The 21,382-nt window shown below is 63.6% G+C and overlaps 1 protein-coding gene across 1 annotated transcript in view; it reads right to left on the bottom strand.

Annotated features, from left to right (window-relative positions):
• Positions 1-9,327: 9,327 nt before the first annotated feature.
• Positions 9,328-21,382, bottom strand: part of SLC7A5 (solute carrier family 7 member 5) — a 32,864-nt gene continuing 20,809 nt past the window's right edge. The window contains exons 3-10 of the mRNA XM_011290283.4: positions 19,554-19,659; positions 18,552-18,596; positions 17,968-18,091; positions 16,944-17,047; positions 16,424-16,520; positions 14,977-15,126; positions 12,854-13,031; positions 9,328-11,767 (exon numbers count right to left, since the gene is read on the bottom strand). Of these exons, the coding sequence (XP_011288585.2) occupies positions 11,712-11,767; positions 12,854-13,031; positions 14,977-15,126; positions 16,424-16,520; positions 16,944-17,047; positions 17,968-18,091; positions 18,552-18,596; positions 19,554-19,659 (860 nt within the window). The 3' untranslated portion in view covers positions 9,328-11,711. The remainder of the gene's footprint in view (positions 11,768-12,853; positions 13,032-14,976; positions 15,127-16,423; positions 16,521-16,943; positions 17,048-17,967; positions 18,092-18,551; positions 18,597-19,553; positions 19,660-21,382) is intronic.

The following is a 21,382-nucleotide window of genomic DNA, read 5'->3' on the forward strand; positions in this document are numbered from 1 at the left end:
GCCGTGAGAGGCGCACGCAGAGCTGGACTGAAACAGTGCCGATTGCTGGGACGGCAGAGGGTGGTTCCTCTCACGAGAGTCACTGAGGTCCCCCGGATCCCCGGCCCGCAGGCCTCGCGGAACGCGTGTGTCGGGACGCCCGCGGAAGCGGGTTCTGTCGTCTGGGAGGCTCCCAGCGGTGGTCCTGAGTTCCCCACGTCTGGTGAGAGACAGTTTCCTCTGGGGCCGAAGGAAGGCGGCAGGAGTCAGCTAGTGGCCAGCTCCAGTGTCCAGAGAGGCCAGGGATTCTCGGCCCTCCTGCTTTGCCCTGGGGGTGGTATTGGGAACCCTGTTTTATCAGCCCCCAGACTCCCTGGGCTTCTTCGGACTCCTCACGGGCACGACGGAACCAGAGTTCTAGTGAAGACAGAGAGGAGAGAGGGGGCAAGGGGACAGACCACCTCCCCTTTGTCCCGCGGCCTGGCGTGGGCTCCCCGAAGGCAGGCTCCGAGCCAGAGGTGGGAGGTGGGGGCTGACTGGGGTGGCCCCACTGGGCAGAGGGGACACCCGGCTGTGTGCGGTCATGACAGAGGCCTCGGCCGACCCCACGGGAGCCTGGGGCTGGGACGGCTGCAGGAATTGTCCCAAGGTGGGGCGGACGGGCCTCGGCACATGTCCAGCCAGCGGCGGACGCCGGTCACCTGCAGATAGGCAAGTGGACCCTCCGGCCAAGGGCAAGTCTGGGGGAGCCCTGCGGGGAGCGGCCAGCAGCCACCCTGGGAAGGCGAGACCCAGGCCTGACGGGGCCTCTGGGCCGCGCCAGACGGCGCCCACTCCCGCAGCCGGGACCGAGCCAGGCGCCAGCGCTGTCATCCCGGGCGGCTCCTGGAGGCGGCGGGAGCTTTCACACAGGACGGTGCACCTGCCTCGTGCCCTTGGCATGGCCGGCGTGCTGCAGGCCACCCCCGGGGGTCTTGGTTCGGGACCCTGCCGCGTCCAGCAGGGAAGCGGCAGGAGGAGCTCAGTTGGTCTCTACCACAACTGGAGCCCAGAGGGAGGGCTCCCCCCACCCTCCACTCCTCTGGGCTCCCCCCCTGCGTGTGGGCTGGCCTCCCGGCCCTGCTGTGCTCAGCCTCGTCTGGGGTAGGGAACCACCTCTGCCAGGAGCCTTCCCCGGGGCCGCTGCGCTTCTCCCGCAGGGCTCACCGAGCCACGCACGCACGCTGCTCCTGAAGCAGGTGCTGGGAAGGGGTGTGCGTGTGCCCCTGGGCCACTGTGTCCCCTGCAGCTGGCAATGGCCTCGGGCTCCTGGAAGGGAAGGGGTTCCTGGAGTGGACAGGGGGAGGGGGAGGAAGGATGCAGCATGGGCCACTTCCCTTAACCCCTACCACCCAGGAGACGGGTGGATACACCTGGCACACCCACATCACAGGTGGGTAAACTGAGGCTCTGAGAGGGGAGCAATGAGTTGCATAGCTGGAGAGGGGTGGGCCCGGACCCTCTCAGACCCCGGGAGGGCCGACAGGACAGCTCGTCCCCCTCTCCCGCTTCCAGCTAAGTGTCTCCAGGAATCTCCAGAAAATGTTCTTACAGGTGAGCGAGGAAAAGAAGCCAAAGGCAATTCACAAGATCCCGTAAACCTCGAGGGGTGGAGAGAGGGCTCTGTGTACAGGGAGCAGCCACAATACGCCCCGCAGGTGGGAGGGGAGTGGCAGTGAGTAGGCGAGGAGGCAGGGAAGAGTGGCTCGGTGAGGACACAGCACGTGCAAAAACCCTGAGGTGTGTCCCAGGCACAGAATGTTCTAGAAATAAAAGAAGGCCATCGGGGGGGGGGCACCTGGGTGCCGCAATCTGCTGAACTTCTCACTCTTGATCCCGGCTCAGGTCACGATCTCACAGTTCATGAGTTTGAGCCCCGATCCTCTCTCTCCCTCTCTCGGCCCCTCCCCCCACTTGTTTTCTCTCGCTCTCCCTCTCTCTCTCTCTCTCAAAATAAATAAAATAAACTTAAAAGATTAAAAGAAGAAGAAGAAGGCCACCAAGGACGGGACGCAAGGGGGAGGCGGTTCAACAAAGTTTGCAAAAGGAGGCGGGTGGCAGATGTGTCCTGGGAACCCTGAAGGAGTGGGAGCAGCACACATTGCATCGTGTCCTTTACGTGTTTGCTCCTGGAACCTGGCACATGTTTACTTGGTTGAGGGTAGAGACGGTGAACAAACAGGGCTCAGGACAGAAGCCTGTGGCCGAGCCCCAGGTGCCGGCGCCCCGAAGATGGACGGGGATGCGCTGGGTGCCTCTGGCTCACACAGCGGCACGAAGGTAGCATCCCGCAGCCGGTCTTCCCGTCTTTGGGGCACGAGGATCCAGGAAGCCTTACCAGACGCCTGCACTGCTCTGCCAGTCCAGCCGATCCCAGGCCCCCAGGCCCCCCAAAAAACCCAGGCCAGCCCGATGGGTATTTCCAGAGAGCCTCCGGCCCCAGGGGTCACCTCCCTTTGTGACAGCTCACACATGATCCTTCCAGAATGGGCTCTGGAGGCTTCCCAGGCCTGGACGACTTTCCTGCGGGGGTTTGTGAGGCCTCCCCTTTCCCAGAGAGCAACTCGGGTGGTCCCCACCCTTCTCCTTCCAGCCTTCCATAGGTGAGAGCACTTTCCCGTTCTTTCTGCGTGTACCCTCGAATGCACCCATCTAAGCCCACTGCTTAAGCCCATTACTGATGAAGTTTAGGGGTGATGGGGGTGTGGACCAGAGCTGACGGCCAAGAAAGAATTCTTGGTGCAAAAAGGTGATTTTATTAAAGCACGGGGGACGGACCCGTGGGCGGGAAGAGCTGCCCTGGGGTCGTGACGGGTGACTCATCATATCCCCTCAGGTTGGGAGCAGGGCAGAGAGAGAGTAAGTCTCTAAGGAATTTTGGAGGCAAGGTTTCCAGGACCTTGAGGGGCTAGCTGTTGCTAGGGAAATGCCATTTATTACCGTTTAATAAAACCTCAGTCACGAGACCTTCCGATGTATATCAGGGGCCATAAGCTTGGAGTAGGATTGCCAGCATGTATTTTGGGTCAGTTGAGATAAAGAAGTTGACTTACAGGATCCTCAGGTTGGGAGGTTGGATGATGTTAAGCTAAGATTCCCTTCTGCCCCCAGCAAAGTGTCACCACGGAGGCAGCTGAGCTCCCAGAGGGAGGTCACTGCCGGTTTCAGGGACTCGTCAGTGGGCTGTAGGCAGCAAGGGAATTTAATTTTTCATTTGCCTTAGTCTCCCCCATCACCATGGCAAGCCCTTAACCCCCTTTCCTGTGTTCTGGGGTAGCTGGGAGAGTCCAAGGAACATCTCACATATTCCCCTGGGCGGGGGGGAGGGGGTGTGCTGTGTTCCCTTATCAATCACTACCAGTTCATTATCACCCCTCCCCGCCCTCCGCCAGAAGCCCGGGAAGAGAACCGGGGAGGGGGCAGGACACGCGCTTTTGTACAGACCTGGGACCCTTTGAGCCGTGTACATTTGCAAAGATCACCTAGTGAATAACATGTAATTAGCGAAAACAATCAGATCGTTGGTGTTTGGTAGAGAGGACAAAATCCTGACGGGGTTCATGCTCTCAGCAGACTGAGGGACTCCCACTCCGGTGCTCACGCTCTCTGCCTCAGTTTCTCCATCTGTAAAATGGCCTCGGTGCAGCCCTTTGTGATCCTAACTCACAGTAGCCTGGGGACACAGCTGGTTCCTTGGGCTGTCTTTGTCATGTTGACAAGCCCATCAAATCAAATCACATCAAATCAAATCGCAGTGACCCAGCCCTGCAGGAGCAAGCCCTGTCAGGGCTGAGATCCCCTCAGGGAAAGGGTGGAGGAGTCTGCCCCGGGTGACTCCCGGGGACAGGAGGTGCGGCCTCTGGGTGTGGAGCCCCAAAGATAATCCCAGTGGGAGTTTCAGAACCCTCTCCTGGGGGCGGTAGTAAGGTCCTGAGAGGTCCCCTGACCCTCCTCCCAAGGAGGCCTCGTCCAGACGGAGACCGAGGTGCACCATCGACCAGCTGATGTCTCAGACGCACCTGGCCCCTTAAAGGGCTCTCAGAGCCTCTGCTGAGGCACCAGGTCCCAGAAGGCAGGAGGATGGCTCCAGGCGGCCGGTGACTTCTGGGACCCTGCGAATGTGCAACTGCTGACATGCTTCTCACGAGCCTGAGGTCTCTGGCAAGACACGAGAGTCCCTTGCCCCTCACCCGGCGTTACACTGGGGCCCCGTGAGCATCACGTCCAGCCCTCGACGGGCGAGGAGCCCACGGCGGGAGCTGGCGAGGAAGGGGTGCCAATGCCCCGTCCTCACGTGGGGGGTGGGACCTGCGGTCGGCGGGCCACACGGAGAACCCACAGCAAGATCGAGGCGGATGCCAGGCAGCATAGCACCCAGCGTGCGCTGCAAAACCATGTCGAAAAGGGCACAAACCCTGGGGGCACGGCACGTCTCAGACGGCCTGGCGATTTGTAAAAGCTAATTTAAAAAGTACTGTTTCTGTGGGGGCGCCTGGATGGCTCAGTCGGTTGAGCGTCCGACTTCAGCTCAGGTCAGGATTTCACAGTCTGTGGGTTCGAGCCCCGCATTGGGCTCTGTGCTGACAGCTCGGAGCCTGGATCCTGCTTCGGATTCTGTGTCTCTCCCTCTCTCTGCCCCTACCCTGCTCGCTCAATCTGTCTCTCTCCCTAAGATAAACATTAAAAAAAAAAAGGTACAAATTTCCAGTTCTAAAATAAGTCTATCTTGGCGATGCATATCATATAGCAGGGTGACTACAGTTAATAATACTGTGCTGTTGGGAGTGCTGTTGGGGGCGCTCAGGTCATGATCTCCCAGTCCGTGGGTTCGAGCCCCGCATTGGGCTCTGTGCTGACAACTCGGAGCCTGGATCCTGCTTCGGATTCTGTGTCTCCCTCTCTCTCTGCCCCTCCCCACTCGCTGTCTCTCTCTCTCTCTCTCAAAAGTAAACATTAAAAAAATTTTAAAGTACCGTTTTTGTGAGCGAGTCAGTCGTCCTTGCGATTCAAGACACAAAAGGAAAAAAGGGCAAACGGCAAAAATCCCTTTTCCTGCCACGTCCCCAGGTACCGGGGTTCCCGATCTAGAGGATCCCAAGGTGACTGACCTCCACAAGACTCGCCCAGAGATGCTCTGTCGTCAGGGAAATACGTTTGTACGCTCTCCGCCCCCCCTTCAGTGAAACAGTGGCACGTCCTGTCCAAGGTTTGCACCTTGCTGGCCCCGCGAAGTGATTCGCACTGTTCACAGGCCGCACGATATACCACGTACGGGGAACAACCTGGTGGTTTTGGGCACGCTCGCCCGGCTGTGCCGTCACCGCCACCGCGGGGGTCAGGACAGGCTCCCCCCGGGGGTCTGTCGTCCCCGCCGCATCCTGCTCCCCTTCCCACAACCCGCTGCCTGCGGGGCCACCGGCACTGAAGACACAGGGGACAGACCAGGCGGCCTCCGTGCCCGTTTCCTGCTTCCCCGCGGGGCACCCGCGTCTCCACACTCGTCACACTGGGAACTCCGCACACGCGTGGGTTCACTGGACGGATGCGTCCCCCCGCGCGGACAGGAAGTTCACTGAGACCGCGTGCCCCGTGGCCAGCAGGAGCCCCCACAAAGGGAGGAAAGTGAGGCCAGGGTCTCCACGCGTGGGGCCCCGTGAGGGGGGCTGGCAGGGGACACCATGGGAGGGTACAGAACACACGCCCCGTCCTCATCCGGACGCCGCTGAGGCTCCGCGAGCCCCGCCACCCTGGAGAAGAGCCAAGGCTGACAAGCCCTCCCCCTCCGTGTTCTGAAAGCGGCTGCCAAGAAGCCAAGAAGCCCCCGCCCCTGGGACTGGAGACCCTCACCCGTGACAGGCCCGACGCGGGCCCTCAAACTGCCTCTGCGCCCTGGCAGCGACGAGCGCAGCCGCCCTACCCCACGGATCCGCCGGAACAAAATGCCCACTGACCAAGCCGTGGTCCGGCCTCCCGTCCTCCCCAGACCCCCGACCCCGGTGTCGCTCAGGGCCAGCCGGCAGCCCGGCCTCTGGGTGGGGGGGACACTCCTCTAGCAGCGCCCCACCTGGCCGCTCTCCCCCCACCCCCACCCCGGACCCTTCCCTTAGCTCCGGGGGGGGGGGGATGTCTAAGATGATTGTAGGAAGACCCCCCCCCCCAACCACACACACACACACCGCACCCAGCCCGGTGCCTACAGGTTCAGCGTCGGAACAGCATTCTCTCCCAACAGTGACAGCCTACCCCTTCCAAATAACGTCTCTCCTTACTCAGTCCAGGCTTGGGTTTTATTTGACAAATCCCCCCCCTGTGGGATCCACACCGATCTCAAGGGACCGAGTGGAGCCCAGAATCAAACAGGAACAGCTCAAATGGAAGAAGTCCGGACTCGGCCCCCAGCCCACGATGTGGCTCTTTGAGGGCGAGGCTGAGCATCCACGCGGCCATCAAGGCCGGGAGAAGTGTCAGTGAGAGAACAGGGAGGGGTGGCAGTCTCATCCAGGGACACCCTCCCGCTCCCCCGGCTGTCCAGGAGGGGAAACCGTGGCCCTTCGGAAACGCTGGGGACGCATTCACTGACGAGAGAAGTCAGCTTCGTGCTTGCCCAACGGAGTGCGGGTGGTTCATCAAGACGGGAGAGCGGCTGGGGCGCCTGGGTGGCGCAGTCGGTTAAGCGTCCGACTTCAGCCAGGTCACGATCTCGCGGCCCGTGAGTTCGAGCCCCGCGTCAGGCTCTGGGCTGATGGCTCAGAGCCTGGAGCCTGTTTCCGATTCTGTGTCTCCCTCTCTCTCTGCCCCTCCCCCATTCATGCTCTGTCTCTCTCAGTCCCAAAAATAAATAAAAACGTTGAAAAAAAAATTAAAAAAAAAAAAAAAAGACGGGAGAGCGGCCGGCCAGCCTGGGGGTTCGAGCCCCGCATGGTGGGCCTGACCGCCTCCTCGCCCAGGAGCCCCCCACGCGGCTTCCCCAAGCGGCCTCCCCCCAGGGGGGTGGGCGGGACTGGGTGGGGCTCTGGCGCACAGGGGCGGCTCGCAGGGACCACCAGGAGGGCGGGGACAGAGCCACGCCTTGCCTTGGGGCCCCAGCCCTCCTTCCCAGCCCTCCTTCGAGGGGGGACGGGCCTTCCCCGGGGCCACATGCCGCTAGGCAGCCAGCCTGCACAGAGGCCGCGGAGGGAGCGAGAGCTTCTGGAGCCTTCCGTGCCCTCTTGGATCCGGACAGGATTTGTTCTCCAGCGGAGCTGGTAGAGACACGCTCTGTCAGCTGTCCACTCCCCCCCAGGGCTGTGTGTGTTCTTGCATTTTTTTTGACTTTAATTACATCGTCGAGCTCCTACTTGCAGGATTAAATCACTCTTTGGATAAGAGTAAGATCCGGGTCTTGCCTGAACTGGACCCCGAGAGTCCAGAGGGCGGCCCTTGGCCTGCTTGGCGTGCGGGCACGCAGGACTCCCGGGCCGCAGGGGGGACCCGTCTAGTGTGTGCAGCCCGCGCGCATGCAGGGGAGAGGGCCTGTCTGCTTTCACCGGGGAGGGCGCCCAAGGACTTGGGCTCCAGGCCCGGGGCCCCTCCCTCCTTCCCCATGTGCAGGGGCTGGCCCGGAGGGGGCCGAGGATTTGGACTCTGGAGGCCACACAAGTTCCTGTATTCAGGGGGCTCAGAAAGGGCCTCGGCTGGAGGCAGGTGCACGCGCAGGGGGAGCTCCGGGCGGTCGCACCGCCCCCTCCCTGGGGTCCTTGTGACACCCTGGGGCTCCTGAGCTCTGTCACCTGGCCCAGATGTCCCATCCCCTCCAGCTGTGCTCGGAATCCCCATTCCACTTGCCTGACCCCTCTTCCTGCGGCCACCGAAACCCTGTACCGTTGGTGCAACCGGCTAATCGCACGGGCGATGGTGCGGGTTTCGCGGTCGCTGGCCTGACCCAGCCCACCCCCTCACGGGCTCTCCAGACGAGCACCTGGTGAATTCGGTGAGCCTGGCAGGATTTTCTAGAAACTGGGGGGCCACGAGGGGTCTCCTGTGGCAGCCGGCACCCCACAACCTCCCCGCCGCTCCTGCAAACACTTTCTCCTGGCACGGTGGCTGAGTAGGTGCCCTGCCTCGTGGACATCTCTCTCCCCGCTCCACCCCTCCCTCTGCCCCGTCTCCCTCTCTCCCACCTTCTCTCTCTGCCCACCCCTCACAGGGAGAGCCGGACTGCTGGTGTGTGGCTGTTCCCCATGGGAGGTTTGAGAACTGTCCTTTACAGGGTCAGGACCCTATTTCATCAACAACAGAGAAAGGGCAGCTGCCCGGGGGCTGGGGCCACGGAACAGTCACAACGAGGTTTCCCACGTGCCTCTCTGGGACAGAAGCAGGACTCCTGTGCGAGTGCAGCTGGGCTCCCGGGAGCAGACAGCGGGGTGGCCCGGTACTCGGGCGGGAGTGAGAACTGTCGTGGGCACCTGGTCCCCGGGGGCGGGGGGGAGGGTGTCCAGCAGGGGTGTAGCGGGGTCCCCTAGGCCACTCGGCTCCGGGGTTCAGTGTGTAGGGAGCCCGCGTGTGGTTGGGCCGTGGTGGTCCCGGTGTTCTCGGTGGCAGCAACGGGGACCCGCGCCCGGTGGCTTTCGGGGCCACAGGCAGCACCCCCTCCCTCTGGTGGGCCCCCTGTCCGCGGGACGGAGCAGATGCTCTCTTCACGGAGCACCCGAACCCTCAGTCCCAGTCTTTCGTGCCCTCGTGCCCCTGACCCGGGCTCACGAGGCAGCTGCCGCGGACAGTCCTGCCTCATTCACCGAGGCACAGGCTGCGGCTGCCCCGAAACACCCTTTCCGGCCCGGCAGACCCCCGTCCCGCCGGTCCTCAAGGCCCCGTTCGAAAGCTGACGCTCCGAATGGAGTTTGCCGGAATTGAGTGAGTGCCGTCTGTGGGCCTGTGTCACCGTGGCTCTCGGCCCCGCTCCACCGGGGGCCGCCCTCCCTCCCGACCCCCAGGTACTCGTGCCTCCCCGTGGTGCTCTCCCCGCCTCGGGGTCTCCTCCATCCGGACTCCAGCGGCCCCTCCAAGAGGCCGACCTCGACTCTCGCCCAGCCTCTCTGCCTCCTGCCCGGCCTTCGCCACACATCCCGATGCAGGGCCCACGGCCCCCACGTCCGGCCTCCCGCTCTGCCGGCCCCAAGGAGGCCCTGTCGGTGAATGAATGAATGAGCGAACGAATGAGGTGGGCCAAGAGGTGTGTGGTCACCCCCGTCTGTGGGGAGAATGCCCAGGCCCGTCCCTACACCCAGAACGTGGCGCTGGAAACAGGACACAGAAAACCACCCGCAGCACTTAAGATTCTGATCGGTTTTCTTTAAAAAACAAACGAAAAGCCCCCAACTCCCCACCCTGAACCAGCCCAGCGCAACAGGTTAGCCATTAACGGGAAAAGAGAAAGAGACACGAAGCGACACCGTTACGCGGCAGGTGTCCCGGCCGGGCTGACGTGGCCGCGACGCCAACAGGGACACGAGACAGCGGGAACACTGTGAAGCAGCAAGGCCATCGACCCCGCAAATAAATAGACATACTGCCAACAGCACCCTGCAAATTAGCGACACGTCGGACAGGATCAAACAGCAGAACCGCTAACAAACGCTCATGGTTATGACAGGGTTTGGTTTAAAACAAACGAAGCCTGACAAATGGGGAGCGCTCGGGGGCACCTGTCGGTAGGGTGGTCGGACAGAGTCCCTGTCCCGCCTGGAAGGTCACCACAGAGGCGCCGTGTAGTGTCTGCGGGCTTGCATGGCGCCTGGGTGGTCCCTGCCTTCTGAGGGGGTCCCTGGGCCGGTGGGGGGGGGCACAGCTCCAGGAACTGCAGCCTGGGCTCCGACCCCCCTTCACGGCAGACCTGCCGGCCAGATGCGGGGACAGTCGCATGTCAGAACTACCTGTGACCTCCCGGGGCCCCCTCCAGCACCCCTCCTCCAGTGCCGCCTGTGTGAGACAGGGTCCCCGGGCCCCCGGTCCACCCCCGCAAGGCGACACTGCCCCAGTTCCCCACACCTGCCCCCCAGCCCCCTGCGTCCCCCCAGAGCCAGCACTGTGCTCAGCCCCCAAGCAGGAGGAATGGCGGCCCGGCCCACTTCTCAGCCTCCGGACGCCTGAGGGCTCAGCTCAGCGCGCCCCCTGGGAAGGTGGTCAGCAGTCAGGGACCAAAACAGAGCCAACCGGGGCCTAAGATGGGGGTCTGGCGGGAGATGCACGACGCTGGAGGGCGGTGCTCCCTGCCCTCACACAGCGGTAACCCGGGGCCGCCAGCCAGAGTAGGACACACTGGCCGGGCCCCAGCCGCCGCCCCTGGGGAAGGCGCCTTGGGAACCACAAAGACACAAGTCTCCAGAGCAGCAGTCAGAGCAGTGAAGGGGGCCTGGCCGTGCAGGAGGGGGCCGGGGCCGGGGCCGGGGCCAGGCAGTTGGCTGGGGTGTCGTCCAGCCCGTGAGGTCGGTTCTTCAGGGCCCGGCTGGGAGGCGGCTGCCTTGAGGGACTCCCCGGCTGGGAAGCCCACGAGGGGTCACAGTGTCTGCCTTTCTCATCTGGTCGGTTCTAGAAGATTCCGAGTCTGGGGCTTTGCGTGAAAAAGCTTTAGCCCGGTTCTGATGCTGGATGCAGAGCGGGCTGGAGGCGGTGCCGCCCACGGCCCATGTCCGGCGGGCACAGAAGATGTCCGAGTCCTGCCGTGGCGCTGCCGTTGCTGAGGCTGGCGTCTAGGGCGGGACGTACGAGGTCGGAAGCCCAGTGCATCCCGGGTGACTGGGGTCTGGCCCGGAGCTGGCTCTGCACCGACATCCCGGGTAGTGCACACCGGTGGCGGCTCAGCTCCGGGATCGTCCAGCTGCCCGTGACCTCTGTCAGAGGCCCCCACCTACAGCAGGCACCGGGCTCGGGACCCGCCTTGTGTGGAGCTGGGGCCAGCGTCACTCTCGGAAGGCCGCTGTTCTAGTGACTTTCTCTTCTCTCTTCTGGGGACGGGAGAGGAATCTACCCTTGGGTCTTTAAGGCAAAGAGACCTAAGTCCCGAGATTAGTGTTCGCTAAGTCACTACGTCTACGACAACAACAAGCGACGACAAAAAAAGCCAAGCGTGTGGTCTGGGCCGCCGTCTGTCAGTGCAGCTCTGAGGTCCACGCGGCGAGGCCGGAGTGTTGGGCGCTCTGTTCGTGGGACTGGAGTGTCTGGTGCTCAGAATCCCTCCCTTCCCGGGAGCCTGCACCGAGACCAGGCCGAGGGTCGCGCGCCGCAAACGACCTGGTCCCTCTGAGGCAATCGTGCCTTGGGGGGCGTGAGGGGAAACTCTCCCCGCTCCCCCTCAGTTCTTTAGAAACTAAGCATCGTGGTGTTGTCAACTTGACCTAAAACTTAAGTTAAAAAAATAATACAAATAAACCAAGGTGGGAAGGAGACGGGCCCAACGTGGCCAACGGTCCGCGGGGCGCCAGGGGCCCGGCCTCTCCTCGGTCCACCGCTCACGGAGGTAAGGGTGGAAGTTCACTTTCTGGGACTAGATTCGTACCAGTTTTTACTGTGGCCCCGGCCCCCTGACCCGGCGGAGGGACGGTGTGGGGCGCTCAGCTGAGCTGCCTGGATGACAGGACTAGAGTCGCTTTTCGAGGTGAGTTGTTTTATCACAATCTTTGTGCGTTTCTTTCCGGCAGCTTCTCGGCCCTTCTCGCTTACGTCTCCTGGGGCACCACTTGCATGAGCTTCTGGCAAAGGACCGTCATGGAAACTGGTGGGGGGAGGGGATAGAGGAATTAGGCTGGGGGGGCACCTGCGTGATGTGCGCCGCGGCTCCCCCTGCCCCTCCGTGGCCACGCCGTCCAAAACCGCAAGAGTGGCCACCTTCCTACGTGAACTTTCCCGATGTGCGGCCTCCCTGCCGCTGGGTGCCAGCCTGCACACCCGGCTGGGGTGGCCAAGGAACCTGGCAACAGGCAGGGGCCGGCCCCACCCCTCACCTCGCTTTCAGAGCCCAGGGTTATGAGGAACCACAATGGGGCGCAGGGCCCGCTGCTGGAGGGCTGGGGCATGCCCTCCTCCTCCGGGGCTCGCCTGTGGTCCCGCAGAGGGGCTGGAGCCCGATGGACACCTGCCACCACAGATTCTGGGAACACTCATCCTGGGTGTTGACATCAGGGCGGAGGGGTTCCTGCTCTGGGCCCATGGGGCGGTGAAAGATGACCGACCGGGAGCCGGTGGTCTAGGCTGGAAGCAAAGCTTCACCAACGCGACGGCGGGCGGGCGCCGATGAGAGCTCACAAGGGCCCACGGGCACGTGGTGATGGTGGCACAGGCCTGCAGACCGCCTGACTCCTCCAGGGACCCGCCACAGTACAGGCTGTTTCAGTACAGGGTCCCGAAGCTGGCCTGTCAATCGCACCCAGGACGGCGGTGCAGGGACCCTGCGTTCTCCTCCGCTGCCTTTCTGGGTCAGCCAGCTGCGTTCAAGCCGGCGACAGACGGAGGGATTTCATCGCTCGTCAAAGGCAGCCTGGTTTTCTGGAATCCCTTGTTCTGAGATTAGCTGCTGCCGAGCTGAGCGTCTTAGCCCCGGACCACGTGGGCTGAACGTCACTGTCACTGCCACCCACGTCCCAGGGCCCGAACCCTGCTGTTTCCATGGGCCCCCCGCCAGGGATGCATCTCTCCTACGCTGGCCGACCCCGGGACCTGGGGACATCACGCGCCCCACTGTTCCTGGCCAGTGGGGTTAGGTCAGAGCACCAAATGGTCCTACTCTGGGGCGGGGGGGAGGGGGCGGCGGGCCCCCGGGTGGGGACGAGGGGTGCCCCGGCTGCGGCCCAACGGCACTCACAGATGCCACGGAGAAGCCACTTGGGCTTGTTTTTCCACCAGACCCCGAAGTAGTAGACGGGCAGGCCGCTGAGGATGATGGTGAAGCCGATGCCACACTCCACGGGGGTCTTCCAGAAGGACACGGCGATCAGGAACAGGCAGGCCAGGATGAAGAACACTGGGAGGGCCAGGTTCACCTGGGGACAGGGACGGGGAGGGAGCTGACGCCAGGCACTCCCTTCCCACACCTCCCACTGCCCGCTGCGTCACGAGTCCCGTCCACCCGGGGAAAGCACCGTGTCCCCCGAGCCCCTGCTGGAGGCATCTCTCCCTTGGGACCCCCAGGGCACACGCTGCACCCCAGCCCCCGCCCCAGCTGAGAAGGGCTCCGACCTCTGGGGCCGCTCCAGCTTCTGCCCGGCCGCGGCCTGCACTGGTTTTCGGAGCCGGCCTCGTGCGAGGTGGGGGCTCCTGACCGTGGGGACCTCGCCTCGGTCCCCCTCCCCGATCCCGACCCTCCGCACGCGGCGCCGGGCGATGACTGCTCTAAGCACAGGGGGCGCTGACAGGCGACAACCAGCTTGGTCCCTGGAGGCTTCCCGAGGTCAGGGAAGGTCGGCCTCACCAGTTCCCACGTCGCAGGGTGGAGACCCTGGCCCGGCACCCCTCCCGCCGTCACCCCGAGCGGGGGCCCGGCGCTTCTGGGAAGACCGCGGCTACCCGCTAATAACACGGCAGCACCTGCCTTCTCAGAGGGCCCTTTGTGGACAGGCTGAGCCGCGGTTTGCACAGCAGGGGGCAGACAGCCCACCCGCAGAGCTCAAGGCAAAGGAGCCACAGACCCGCCCACAGACCCCACAGACCGGGGCGGGGGTGGGGGTGGGGCGCCTGTCCCAATTCTGCCTCTGATTCTGCCTCCCCGATTCTGCCTCCCCCGTGCCCTCTGCTAGGCAAGCTCATCCTCACACCGCAGGAGACCCCGGGGGGAACAATGATGAACAGGGGTCTCACTAGGTCAGCCCACTGCAGGTACCACCTGGCTCCATGGGCAGAGCTCACCACGGGCCCCAGATAACAGGGTGACAGTGGCCACCACGGGCCCCAGGTAACACGAGGACAGTGGCCACCGCGGGCCCCTGCTGACCTGGGCACAGAGCCCACCATGGGCCCTGCCTAACTCGAGGACAGCGGCCACCCCTTGTCCCGGCTGACAAAGAATCAGAGCCCACCACACGCAAGGGCCAAGATGGCCCAGGTTCCCGGGTCCCCCCACCGGAAGAACCCTTCCTGGACCCCGCTGGCCTCTGCAGGACCGCTGGGCGGGGAGCCAGGGAGGAGGCTCACGGACAGGTGCCGACTGCCAGGCAGGCCCACACGCCACCACAAAGAGGACGAGGGACGGGAGCTGCCACCAGCTGGCCACGATGTGAGTGTCGGGGCTCAGCAGGGGCCCAGCCTTCTGGTCCCCCTTTTAGGAGAAACCAGGTCACCCCTGGGAAGGTGACAAGGTGGCAGAACGCCCACCTCAGGCCGGGCCGGCACCCGGCTTTCCCCCGGGCAGGGCGAGGCCGGGGCAGGCGCCGTGGACGGGCAGACCTCGGGGGGCCCCAGTTCCGCCTCCACCCCGCCTGGCCTCCCCCTCCCCTTCCCGCCCTGGTGCCTGCCCCTCCCCAGACATGCTGTTCCACGTGGCCCCAGGCCAGTCAGGGCCACCCCCCCACCTGGCACTCAGGTTCTTGTGTGCTGCTTCTCCCATGTTAACAGAAGCTCGAGGGGGCCAGAGACTCAGGGGGTCAGTTTTATCCTTTGATGAACCCCCAGCACCTGCAATCACGTGTCAGCACTTAAGAGATTCCCAAGGAACAGTCACTCTCGGTCTAGTGGACAAGCACGTCCACGTTTACCTTGCTCGATCCTTACCAGAACGCTCCGGACAAGGGGCCCCGACCCCCGGCTTGCCGAGGGAAGACAGAGACTCAGCGAGGGACAGCGGCCGGCCCGGCCACAAGCCACAGGCACAGAACCACCTGGTTCCCAGCCCAGGGCTCTGACGGACACTCAGACCTTGTTTCTCGGGCGCGTGACTGCCAACCCCCCGACCGGCCCCGGGCCGTGCCGACGCCCCAGCGGCCAGGCCCTCACCTTGATGGGCCGCTCCAGCTCGGGCTTCTTGTAGCGAAGCCACAGCATGCCGATGATGGCCAGGGCCACGCAGAGCCAGTTGAAGAAGCTGAAGAAGTTGATGACGGAGAAAATGTCTCTAGAGAAGGCGTACAGGAGGGTCATGATGCACTGAAGCAGAGAAACGGGGACGCGGTGAGCAGGACAGCCGGAACGACACGGGGAAACCACACCTGCTCGCTCTGGCTCCGAAGGGAGGGCCCGGTCTGGACAACACGCGAGTTCTCCGAGAGCAGAGGCAGGAGCAAATGGGAAAACTGACGGCGCCTGGATTGTACGGAAGAGACAGACGCGCCACGGGGAGCAGAAGGGGACGCCCAACCCCGCCCTCGCCGCGGCGTCACTGGCAACAAACGTGGCGCACCCCGGCCGTGACCACCACGTGGCGGTTTCAATACTGAGACTGAACCCTGCCGTGTTTTAAAACACGTCCGGGGGCGCCGGGGTGGCTCGGTCGGTGAAACGTCCGACTTCAGCTCAGGTCACGATCTCGCGGTTCGTGGGTTCCAGCCCCGGGTCGGGCTCTGTGCTGACAGCTCGGAGCCGGGAGCCTGCTTCAGATTCTGTGTCTCCCTCTCTCTCTGCCCCTGCCCTGCTCACGCTCTGTCTCTCCCTCTCAAAAATGAATGTTAATAAAAATGATAAGATACAATAAATAAAAAACCAAAACACATCCAACAATCGCTTGATCCTTCTCTCTCCGAGAGGTGGACCTAAACCCTCCGTCCGCTGGGCCTACGGGCTCGCACTCCTAGCACAGAAAGGCACAGCAATGACGGGGTGTGACTTCGGAGCCCAGGTCACAGAAAACGTGGCGCGTGCTCCTGCCAGTGGCTGTGTGGGGAGCCACCTGGGAAGAGGCGCCTCCAGCCGCACGCGAGCCGTTCCCCTATGGCCGGGGGGGGGGGGGGTCAGTCCCGTAGCGGCCGAGAACTAACCGCCCCGCGCGCACCCGCACAGGCAGACGTCGGACGAGCTGAAGAAAAACGCACAACGTGATCTCGTCAAGCAAGCAAACGCTGTGCGTGCACGGCGCCCACACAGCTCAGGGAGCTGCCTGTCACCAGCGGTCTCCTGGGAGAGTCTTCTCCTCACCCGCTTCCAGGCTGTTCCGAGGTTTTCTGTTTTACAGCCACTACGCGTAGTATTGGGAATGAAAGAATCGGGTGCCCTTTGGCATTCGGTGAAAGCGGAACGTGAGGAAACACTGGCGTCAGGGGGCTCTGTCTCAGCGTCCACCTCCCGTCTGCAGCCAGCGGACGCCAGGCGAAGCCGCGACAGGCTTCACGCAGAGGGAACGCGTGGCCTCCCGCCAGGGAGCCCCCCAAGGCGGGCCCCGAGGGACGCGCCAGTCTCCCATTTCAACTGGGGCCGGAAGACAGGACTCTGGACGGCACAGCCTGCCTACCGTAAACACGAGGGAGGGCATGGGCGTCAGGAGCCGTGGGTGGATCATGGAGAGGACGGAAGGCAGATGGCCCTCCCTGGACCCCACGAAGAACAGCCTGCGGACAGAGGAGCGAGCGTTCAGCCTCCGCCCCGTGGGCCCCCAGGCGGGGCGGGGAGCGGAGAGGGCCGGGCCCAAGGGCTGGGCTTCGCAGGGGCCCTGATGGGCTCAGCTGGCAAAGGGGCAAATTCAGCCTTCCTCGCCTCCGTCCCCCCCTCCGGGCCGTGTCTGAAGCGAACCCATGAAAGATTCCAGAAGGACACAGTCGTGTCACCTGTGGGCAGGGGACCAGGGGGGCAGGGTAGAGGCCACGGGTCCCGTAGCTCTGCATTACTGGGACGTTTTGACGGCTACGTATTCCTCAGTGAGGAAGCAGACTTTCGAACACGCACTGGACAGTGGCGTGCAGGGACGGCCCCCCACTCCGCCCCGGCCCCCACAGAGCCCGGGTGACAGGAGGCTGGTCCTGGTGTGGGCTCACCTGGAAGACGTGAAGAGGGACCCATTGACAGAGCCGAAGCAGGACAGGCCCACGAAGACGGGGATGATCCAGGACATGACGCCCAGGTGATAGGTCCCGAAGTCCTAGGCAAACACGGAGCGTGAGCCCCCAGGCCCCACGGCGCCTCCCGGCCCGGCCCCCTCCTGGTGACGGCTTCCTACGTGCTCGTCAGGAGGGTTCTGTACACGGAGCGAGCCCCTGGGGACTGGACTGCGGGGGGGCGGTCCCAGGGACAGGGCCTCGTCTGGCACGGTGCCCCGGGCCTCACTCCCCGTCCACACCTGCGGGCACTTCCCTCGGGCACCTCTCACGGGCACCCACATTCCCCCGTCAGCACAAGTGCTACCTCTCGCCGGCCCCGCACACCGGGCCCAGAGCGGGGCTTGGGGTTCGTTCAGAAGGCGGAAGGGGTGGGCGCTGCAGGTGGGGAGACCACCGGCTCTGGGGACCCCCGCGTGGTCTGGGGGTTGGCAAGGCGCTCAGTCGGCCGCCTCTGTGGGACCTGGAGATGCCACGCCCCTCCTCCGAACCCAGCGTCCACGATGCCCAGCAGGGGCAGCTCAGGACGCGACTTCGGCTCAGGTCATGATCTCACGGTTCGTGAGTTTAAGCCGAGTCGGGCTCTGTGCGCACAGTGCGGAACCTGCTTGGGATTCTCGCTCCGTCCTCTCTCTGCCCCTTCCCTGCTCATGTGTTTTCTCTCAAAACTAAAGAAACCTAAGACAACCCAATCACTCTGGCTGGGACCACCACAGACGTGCTGACCGAGCGCTGGCCTGGGGGAGGCTGGGCACCAGCACTTTCAAACATCCCGTGCGTGTCACGTGAGCCAGGGTTAAGAGCCGGCTCCTTACTCTTTCCCGGGACTAAGCAAGGCACAGCTTGACCCTCCGGGTAGCGTGTGGTTCGAGGACGAGGGGCCCGGTCTGCTCAGCATCGGGGGCTCAGAGATGGCAGGGTGGGCCTCTCGGTGACCCGGCCAGGCTGGAGGGTGGCGTCTTACCACGGCCACAGCCTCTGACGTCAGCATCTGCTCCGTGGACAATGTGGTGAAGTAGGCCAGGTTCGTCAGCACATACACCAGGGTGACGATGGGGAGGGAGATGATGATAGCCAGGGGCAGGTTTCTGGAAAGACGGGGAGGGGCACGTCAGCTAAGCGCAGCCCGGCGTGGAGCCAGACCGGATGGCGAGGAGCCGGGTCCTGAGCCTCGCGGCGTGGGGAAGGGCCCGGCGGGACGTGTCACCAGCACGGGTTAGCGGCTGGAAGCTGGCCCCTGGGGACGGGCACAGCTGTGTGAACCGGGGTTGGAGACTCAACCCCCCATCCCTGAGCCCAGGTCCGTGAAGCAGGAATTCCTGCCCGTCCTGAGGGGGGACCTCGTCTGAGGTCACCTGGCCACCACGTGGCCGGTGTGAGGCTGGAAACCAGCACCCACCTCCCCAGCACGAGTCCTAACCCCAAAACCTCCCACCCCCACCCCCTGCAAGGCCCCACACTGCTCCCCGCCGCAGGTGGGCCCGTGGGTGGCTGGGAGGCAGAACCTTCTCTCATGAAAATGACAGAAGTCCCTGTTCACACTCGTACCTGTAGGGATTGATCATCTCCTCCGTGACGAAATTCAAGTAATTCCTAGAATCGAGAGAGCAGAATTTAATTACGCTTCCCTCCCACAATCATTAGGGGAATACAGATCCCATGGGACCCCCTCCTGGCTGCTCTGGGCCCTTGGGGACGAGATCCCTGCACCCACCACCCGCCCCCCCACCATCACTTGGTGAGCAGCTGGGGACACAGGGGTGCCTACTGGCACGGTGACACCCTGTCCTGAGGGAAATCAGCCGCCCCCCCAACAGCCTGTCCTTGACCCGCTGCGTCCCCCACCCCAGGCGCCAGCACCGTGTCTGAGGCGGGCGCACGGTCCAGCCTGAACGGCGGCGTCTTGGGCACCTCCACCCGCACAGGCCCGCTTTGTGTGCGGATATTAACGTCCACGCTGAGCACTCAAGGTCAGGCTCATAGGCCACGTGGATGGAAAGAGACTCAAAGGCGGCCCGCACAGGTTCAGTGCCCGTGCTAAATGGCACCACTCCACTAAGCGTGTCCCGAGGCACCCCTGTCCGCTGCCTGACCCTCTCCAGCGCCTTCCTCACCTGCCTGCCCGCCAGCCTGCCGCACAGCAGCCACTCTCACGGCTCAGTACAGCCTGGCCCAGGGGCAGGGGCCACAGCGGAGGATCCAGAGGGACGGAAGGCGCCGGCAAGGGCCACAGACAGGGTCCCCGCTCCTGGTGGGGAGAGGCCGAGAACCACCCGGCTCAGGGCCTTCAGCCTAAATGCTTTATGCCCGTCAGCAGAGATCTGGCTCCAGGAGCATCTTCTCAGGGGCCGAGGCGTGCTGCGGACAGCGCCCGGGGCTGCTCTGGAACCCTCTCTGTGCTCTTCTGGGATGCAAGGGGCCAGCGGCGGCCCCGAGAGGCTTTCCTGCCACTCTCCAGAACCACCGCGGAGGGCCAGACTTCTGGACGCTTCGGGGCCCACCCAGCCTGCGTGTCCCAAGGCCCAGAGACCCCGACATTCCGGAACCTACCATCCCCCGTAGGCAAAGAGGCCACTGTACAACGCCAGCACAATGTTTCCCACGTCCAGTTTGGTGCCCTCAAACGAGGACTTGGGATCCAGATTGGACACACCACCTGGAAAAGGCCAAACAGAAAGGAATGCTGGTCAGAGAGCACTGCAGAGACCACACCGCAAGTTCTGGAATGTTCCTGGAGCAAAATACGTGCTGAGCCACCTGACCCACGCAGGATTCCCGACTTTGCCCGGGACCAGGAGCGAGCAGGTGGAGGACAGCGTGGTCGTGCCGTGGGCCGGGGGCCTGGCCGCCAGCCCACCCGGGAGGGGTCGGCAGCTCTGTAGACCCTTGGTCGTGTGTGGTCTGTGCACCCAGAAGGGCAGATACGGGGGGGGTGGTGCAGCCCCAGTCACCCCAGAGAACACTCCCGTGACACAAGCCCCGGGTCAGCGGCACCTGGGCCTGACTCTGCAGTGCTGGGAACGTGACCCGTCAGCAAGCATCAGCATGGAACTTCCTGAAAATGACTCTGAGGTGTCCCTGGACGTGACCAAGGGGCTGCCCAAGGGTCAGTGTCGCCCACAGCCAGTGGGTCTGCGGGCCCCCCGGGGATGGGAGGGTGGACGATGCCAGGGGAGCCCAAGTTCTCAAGGGACCCCACACCACCCACAAGTGACCGCTTCAGTCACCCCAGGAACAGGACGCGACGGAACGTGAGGACGTTGGCAGAGGGGACGATGGAAGGGAGGTTCCCATAAAGCCTGTCACCCCCCTCCCTGGGAGGCCTCAAAAACAGCACAGAGTTTCCTACAGCAAACACCGCGGTGGGGGGGTGGAGAGAAGGGACCCCGATTTCTGTTTCTGGGTCCATTTTCCTATGCTGATCTGGACTCTGCCCTCAGGCCTGTGTGTCCCGACCCCACAGGTGTGCTTGGGCCTTTGGTCCCCGGCCTGAGCTGGGAGGTGGATGTGGGATCCTTGAGGTGCCCAGCCCCTGCCCCCCGATGAGGCCACGGTCTCGCGAGGAGCTGAACAGGCCCCGGGGTGGCTGGCATCTCACCCAGCCCGCTGCCCGCACGTGACCTGTGTTGGAGACCCGGGTCGTGGGACTGCCTGGTCACAGGGTGGTCACCAGGCTGGGTGGGCGGGGACAGTGCCGAGTGCTGGCTCGGGACAGCACACCCTTCAGCAACACCCCACAAGAGCGCCCGGAGCCCCTCTGGGCTCCGTCCCGGCGGCTCTCCTATGGAAATGGTCCAGAGTATGTCCTCCTTTACGTCTGCAGAGCTCCGCCGCATCCCGCAGCCCTGTCCGGGTACTTTTGCTGTGCAACAGCTGGGGAAACTGAGGCCGGGGCCACCTGCCCCGGGGGTGGGGAACTGCCAGCACGCAGTGGGATCTAGGATCGTGAGGGCTAACGGGTCTGACCTCAGGGACCGCGTGCGTGTCCACACCACCCTACGCCTCCCAGAATGCCGAGCTGCTCCAAAGAGTCTGGGGGAGCCCGATGAGACGGCTCACAGGTCCTGCAGAGACTTCCAGAACACTGGTGGTCTTTCACAATAAAGGCTCCTCACAAGTAACGCGGGCTTGTCTCAAACCTGTAATTCTCCCATCAATCTGCCCAGTTTTCCTACTAGGATACGCCTCTATGCACCCTGGTTACTATTCAAGTTAAATTTCTTTTTTCACACGCTGGGATATGGGTTTGGGTGCAGTTGTTAGAAGTGGCCCCCACCTGAATTAGAGACACCGCGTGTGTGCGTGTGCACATGTATTCACGTGTGTGTAATCCGTGCACAGTGTGTGTGCACGTGTGGGCTGGAGACGCCCCAGGCAGG

This window comes from Felis catus, chromosome E2 (assembly GCF_018350175.1).
Source record: "Felis catus isolate Fca126 chromosome E2, F.catus_Fca126_mat1.0, whole genome shotgun sequence".
Taxonomy (NCBI): domain Eukaryota; kingdom Metazoa; phylum Chordata; class Mammalia; order Carnivora; family Felidae; genus Felis; species Felis catus.